Source organism: Rhagoletis zephyria, unplaced genomic scaffold (genome assembly GCF_001687245.7).
Source record: "Rhagoletis zephyria isolate East Lansing unplaced genomic scaffold, Rhagoletis_zephyria_1.1 Rzeph_scaffold_05092, whole genome shotgun sequence".
Classification (NCBI taxonomy): Eukaryota; Metazoa; Arthropoda; class Insecta; order Diptera; family Tephritidae; genus Rhagoletis; species Rhagoletis zephyria.
In genome coordinates, this window is record NW_016162175.1 from 31,951 (window position 1) to 38,991 (window position 7,041).

The window sequence follows — 7,041 nt, forward strand, 5'->3', positions numbered from 1 at the left end:
TGTAAGTAAAAATAATTTATTCAATTTATAAATAAATAACAAATTTGAATATCTAATTGCATTGCAAAAAACCATTTAGGGAGAAATGCTTGTGCTATAAAAACAAAAAAATTAAACAAAAATATTTTTTTTTATTAAATTTAAAAATTACAATAAACAGCCTAAACAAAAAATAAATCTATAAAAAATAAAAATAAAATAAAAAATATAAAATAAAAAAAAACTCTCCCTGCGCCAGGATTTGAAGCTGGGACCTCAGGCTCACCACGCGAGTGCTTTGCTCTGTCGGCCATTGTGACTGCAGGAGCGTCGCGAGCAAAAATGCACACTTATGCTTTTCACGGGGCATGAATTGGCAGACTATCTCATCAACTGGTATGATGCTACTAGTATTTATACTAGTAGATGCTGATGCATAGCCTGACAATTGACATCTCGTAGGACATCGCAATGTTAAAAATACCAGTCGCTAACATTGAAAAAGGATAGAACGTGAACTAGTTCGGCTGAAACGCAAACCGGTAGAATTCTAGTTCACAACTAGTAGCTTTCCCTGCAGGGTACATGTATGTATGTATGTATAAAATAAAATCACAAATGTTTACTCTTCTAAGAGGTGATCTAACTCATACATACATATTTTCGAAAAATAGCAAGCACTTACAATTAATTATAAAAGTGATATACACAAGCGAACTTATCAAATTCATTCACATATTCGCGTACTCGTCATTCGCCACAATCACGCACAATTTCACACCCAGGCATACATACATAAATACATACGTACACTATAGAGTGTAAATTTGCTTCTTTGCAAATCATGTTGTAATCCAGTTAAAAATAGCTTCAAAAACGCTATGCGATGAAGAGGATGCAAGTCCCACTTATTCTACAGACATATATAGAATTGTGTGGATCTAAATATGCACACATATGTACATACATCCATCCGCATTGGAATACGCGTGCTGCTATTAAAACCAGTTCATATAAAACATAATTTGTTGTGCCACTAAACATTCCGCTGCAATTGCAATTAGGCAATCATTTAGCCAATATACATATGTACATCAAGTATGTGCGAGTGATTGAGTGAATGAATGAATGAATGAATATGCATGCATGTGAGTCCGCGCCAGGCCAACGCTTGGTGATGTAGTCATCTGTTTCATTGTTTCATATTTTATATTTAAAGCTTTACATTTGCATGCATTCTTTTTCTTCAAATTTTCTATATGTTTGGCTACAAATTTACTGCCGGGGATGTTGCATATGCATTTAATGCGTAAAGTACTTAAAAGTAATTGCGGCAAAATTTCATGTAATATTTACGCAGGGTATATTTATAAAATTTATGTTTTTATCATTGGCGTAGGAATGAAAAGTTACCAGGAAATCATAAAAGTCGAAACGAAATTTATTGCTAAATAAGTAATCTCTAAAGGAGACACATTAGTACGTCGATATTTTATATTTCAACAATCTGAGATTTTATAAATTGACTTTAAATTTTTTATCTCCCTCCTACTTAACTAAAAAAATAATAAACAATTTTAAGAAATATTAAATCGTTAAAAATGAGAAAAATATATATATATATATATATTTTTTTTTTTAAATTAGTGGATTCAAAAGAGGTGAAACAGTCATACGTTTGAAAATATTTGGTCGTTGTTGATAATCAAAATGTGCGCCTTGTTCTAATATAATATCCACGATTATTTTCATGCAGAATTTTTTGTATTAATTATTTTTGAAAATGTTGTTTATTCTTTAATATAAACCATATAAATCAAAGTTTCATACTTCATTAAAAGTTCACAATAATCAAAGAAATTTTCATCAAAATTTTCAACCTTTTATCCAGAATTTCTAGGAAATTTTCGAGTATGAAGTTTTGTAGCCCACTAAAACGGCTAGAAAATCCCATTGATTTTTGAGATTTTTTTTGGGGGACAGATTTTTGCACTTTTTTCCAAATGCATGAATTTGACATGACAAACGTCTAGCCACGAACGTCTAGCATCAAAGCGAGATTCCTCAACATCTCGTTGATCTGCGCCCATGCCCCGACGGAAGAGAAGGACGAGGCGTCCAAAGATCTCTTCTGTAAGCGCTTGGAGCGTACATGTGAGCGCTGACCCCGACACGATCGCACTCGCCGATTTTAATGCCAAGGCGGGAAAGTAAGAGACTTTTGGCGCCACTGTCGGAAAATTCAACCACGACGACGAAACGTCCGATAACGGACTGAAGCTAATCAACTTAGCCGGGGCCCGAAACATGGTAATATGTAGTACTAGGTTCCAGCATAAAAATATCCATCAAGCTACATAGCTGTCTCCAGATCGAAAAATGAGAAACCAAATCGATCACGTTGTGATACACGGAAGGCACGCTTCTGGTGTTTTAGACGTACGTACACTCCGAAAGCGAAACATCGACTTGAACCACTATACTGTTGCAGCCAAGATACGCACCCGCCTCTGTGCAGCAAAAAATATGAGCCCAATAATGCAAGGAAAACTTAAAGTCGAAAAGCTGTAATCACAACAGGCGGCCAATTTATTCGCCACTCGACTCTCACACCTGCTCTCTGAGATCACTCTTCAACAAACCGACATTCGCGAGCAGTGGAACTACATTTCCCGTCCATTAAGTACCATCGCCGAAGAAGTATTCCGATTTCTGTGAGCCCCAAAGAACAACGGGTACGAAGAGGAATGTCAAAAAGCTGCAGAGAAAAAGATGCCGCCTACAGGGCCACGCTGCGATCGGGTGCAACGCGAGCCATGTAACACCATTATAGGGAACTGAAGAAGGAAGCGAGACGTATTTGCCGTAATAAGAAGAGAGAGGCCGAAATACGTGAGTGCGAAGAGCTTGAGATGCTGGCCGACAGGAAGGACGCCCCAAAATTCTACCAGAGGGTTAGGCGACTTACGGAAGGTTTCAAGACCGGGGCGAACTCCTGTAAGAACAACAATGGCGACCAAATGACAGATGTCCAGAATATACTTAAACTATTATTTCCACGCTACTGAATGGTAGCAGCGCTTAGAGTAGTGGACAAGATGAACCCGAGCTTCAGATTTGGCAGCCCTTTTTCTGACAAACATTACTGTAAAAATGATTTAAAAAATTTAAGTTGTAATAACATTAAAAAGTTTGCGTCGGTGCTCAGTTGTTTTCGAGTCTAGTTTTTACATTGGTATTATTGTTTTATTGTAAAAGCTTTGTTCGAACTTACCGGATCTAAATCGGAATCCCAAATGTCTTTTAAATCACCATCGTAGAATCCTTCCATTTTTGTTGTTCTTACTTTGTTTTTACTTTGATTTTCTTTTTACGTTTTTAGTTGATGCTTTTACGTCGAACTCTTTTTTGACTTTGGCAGAGTTTAACCGTCGTAGTACGTTATCGGGTCGTCAAGAATGAGCTGGTTCTTTTTTAACCGCCTATTTAACACTTAATATATTTCTTAACTGCACACTTGTTCTTTATGTAACTTGATGGTCTGCTTAAATAGTAGAAACATTAACAAAAAAATAAAAAATTATTCTTTGTTTGATTTCTTGTTTAATTTGAATGTATTTTTACTTTGCGCGCATACACTTAAGTTACCGGTTTCGAATTATCGCTTTATATGTGTATATACATATGTATGTATGTATGTAACTAGAATGCGGTTAAGCGTGAATATGTGAGGTCATTTATTAAGAATATTATGATTATAACTTTAACTTTTCTTATACATACAATTTTGTGTATATATGTATGTATTTAGGTTTGATTTGAATCGCGCAGACGCCGGTTTGCTTTCTTTTCGTCGGGTTTTTTATTTTTGGTTTTTACGCTTTTCTGATAGCCACGTCTCTACGTGGTCTTGCTTGAAGTGCTATTTTTTTGTTTTTGTTGCTTTTTCGTAACTTGAACTTTGTACGCGCGAGTTCGAAGGGGCCGGTTTTAGTGATTGACGTTTTTGTGTTTAGTTTTTTTTTTTTAGTTTTTTCGTTGGCTTTGTTCCGAGTTCAAAAGTCTAACCTACTTTTCCAGCCTGGCATTTAAGATGTTTTTCTTTTTTTTTTGAGCTCAACTGTGTAGTTGCGCAATATTTCCTTTAAATTTAAGATTTACCATACATTTTTTTTTTCAAGGAAAAGCAATTATGTTTGTACTTGGTTTGTTAGAATATTTGATTGAGCAATTGTTTCATTTGTGCTGGAATTGTCAGATTATTATTAGCCACTTTCAAAATTATTAGTTTAGAATGTTTCACGTTTTTTGTTTGTTAGTTAAATATTACGATTTTTTAATTATTTATTTTTAACGAGAAGCTTAATTGGTAAGTGATTTTTTGCTTGAAATTATGCATATAAACTTTTGCGCTTTTTCAAATTGAAACTTTGCTTTGGCATTATTCATTTCTATTCTTGTTTTTTTTTTTNACCTCGTTTGTCGCTCGTTACTTGCCACTCTGCTACTAGGCACTTGTTGGCTGGCAACCTGTTGCTTCATCAATCCCGCTAAAATTGTGCCTGCCACTTGTTGCAAGCTTCCAGTTGTCACGGTCGCAACTTGTTGCTCACTGCAAACTGCATTCGTGCAGCATATTTTTCTTTGACTGTGCCTATGCAAGTGGTTTATTTTTTCTTGTTGTTTGCCAACTTTTCACAATATTTGCCAGCTGCTGCTTTCTTTATACTTTACTATTCATATATTTATTTTCCTAGCAGAACGGCATACAAAAATTCTTATTACCATTGATTGCTTCTGCCTGTAGTTTGTTGGCTAACAATTGGTTATGACTACTTTTCCACTTGGCGACCGCTGGTGGCTAGCAGTCAGTCAGTCAATCAGTCACTTCGTCAATTGTTGACTTTGCCTTCGGCTTTGACTGCAGTTTGGCCAGAGAGCAGGCGTAAATGCATACAAATGTGTGAATGTATGTGGATTGTTGGACTGCTGGTTGGGTTTATTTGGTTTGCTGCGCGGTTAGCAGATCTTTGTTCTCAGTTTTGTTGTTTTTAGGTGCAACTTTTCCTATGGAATGTGTGCATTTATCTTTCTTTTGCACTGCACTTATTTATTAAGTATTTTTGATTTCTGGGTTGCCACTTTATTTATTGGCTTTTTACAGTCGACTGTAGTTAACTTGTTGAGAAATTGACTTCTTCTGCTTCTATTTATTAGCTTTTCTGCTTGTTTTTCTCTGTCCGCTACTTTTTGTGTTCTGTTGTGTGCTTTTCCTTTTTTGTTGGCAATTCTGTGAGCACTTGTTGCTAATCTAATATTGTTTACATATGTATGTATGTATATATCAAAGATAAAGCAGCAGCAACTTCACTGGCACTGGATGGAGTGGCAAAAGAGGGGTGGTCAATCAGCAGGCTGTGCAATTAATTGCCTCTTATTTGCTGGCTTTGGAGGTGGAGGTGTGTGATGCGTACTCTGTATGTAATCGATTCTCGCGTATGAATTCATTGTACATTATATATTATACAAAATGCTTTAGTCACAAACTCAAAGTTCAATAACTAATTGTTTTTCGCACTTTTTGTTACGGTTTTGCTTACAGTACTTTTTGCAGCTTTTCTGTGTTAACAAAATTATTGTTATTTTCCTTTATTGTTTGTTGATTTTATTACGGAATGTTTTCAATTTTAAAATGCGAAAATTTGCAAGGCAATGGGGTCTTGCGTGCGATCAGTGTGCAACAGCTGCCAATAAATGTACGACGGAATGCGAAATTAAAATTTGTTAATTCTAATTTTTCAAACAAAAAAATAATAAAAATTATTAATTTACGTAAGTACATAAGTATTTATGCGTTCATATTTCCTTCTGTTTTTACTTTTTTTGTTTTTAATTTTTCACAAGCTTTGTTTAGCATTCGCAAAATTTTTTTTAGTAAAATTTTTATTTAATTGAATGCATGAATGCCTCTTTTTTAGTTTGGTTGTTTGGTTTTAACTTTCAATTAGCATTCAAATGATCATTTTAGTGTTTCTTCAGCAAATTTTCGTTCACATTTCGTTATTCTAACAAACTTTTCTTTTTAATTTGAAATGAGAGTGTGTTTTTATTTTTTAAATTCCTACAAATACATATGAACATACATATGTGTGTATATTTTTAACAGTTAAGTAAATTTCCTTAATTATTTCTAGGCTTTATTCAATACCGTGTTACACGTTACACTTACATAAGTATGTACATACATACATATGCAGTTATGACCATAGAATTTCACTTAATATTTAATTAAATATTTCACTGTAATTAGCTCATAGGGTTTCGCCTTCATTAGTCGCTATTTTGTTGCACAAACCGTAAAGGGCAAAATGCCAGCACACACATACACTCATGCAAAATGTGTCACGCTTGTAATTTTTACAACAGAAAAAAATTATGTATTAAGAATAAAAAACTTGCATATATTTTCTTTACTCTCTGTCCGACTGCACTTAATCGAACATAAATTATATGAAATCAGTTGTTGTTAGCCGGCTGCCTTTTTAATTAGCGATACCACTTATCGGCACCCAATTTTTACATACAAGTTCTTATTGTTAAATATCGTTGACTTATAGAGTTTGTTTGGTAAACTTTTTGCATTAAATGATTTATATGAATACTCTTCTTTTTTAATTTTTTTAATATAATGTTCAATTAAAAACTTTTTTTTTGTATTAATTTTTCTTTCTCTCTTTCTGATAATTTTTTAATATTTTTCCGGTGACTGTTCGTCGCACAACTGCAACCAAAAACGGCACTAGACTAAATGTCAGTCAGTGAAATTCTTTTCAATGTGAACCAGCCCCAGCGGCAAAAGCAGCAAAGCAAAGAAAAAAACCCACACAAATACACACGCGCGCGCTCACTTACATACATACATATAGCAATTGTTGGCAGTGGCTCCATTGCAAAGCAACGCGCCTATCTTTCGAACGCTTATGTACTCGCCGCCTTCCCCCATCCATGCAACACATCCATAAAAATGTACATATCCTGCAGTGAAACGCCAAACTAGTCAAG

At 34.8% G+C, this 7,041-nt stretch overlaps 1 protein-coding gene across 4 annotated transcripts in view; it reads right to left on the bottom strand.

The window, feature by feature from the left end:
• CrebA (Cyclic-AMP response element binding protein A) overlaps window positions 1-6,768 on the bottom strand; it is a 15,614-nt gene extending 8,846 nt beyond the window's left edge. For 2 of the 4 annotated variants that reach the window (XM_017627179.1, XM_017627176.1), the window contains exon 1: window positions 3,254-4,412. In XM_017627179.1, the coding sequence (XP_017482668.1) occupies window positions 3,254-3,310 (57 nt within the window). In that variant the 5' untranslated portion in view covers window positions 3,311-4,412. Of the gene's footprint in view, window positions 1-3,253; window positions 4,413-6,563 lie in introns of those variants that run through there. The other 2 variants (XM_017627178.1, XM_017627177.1) reach the window with 2 other exon arrangements.
• Window positions 6,769-7,041: the final 273 nt, after the last annotated feature.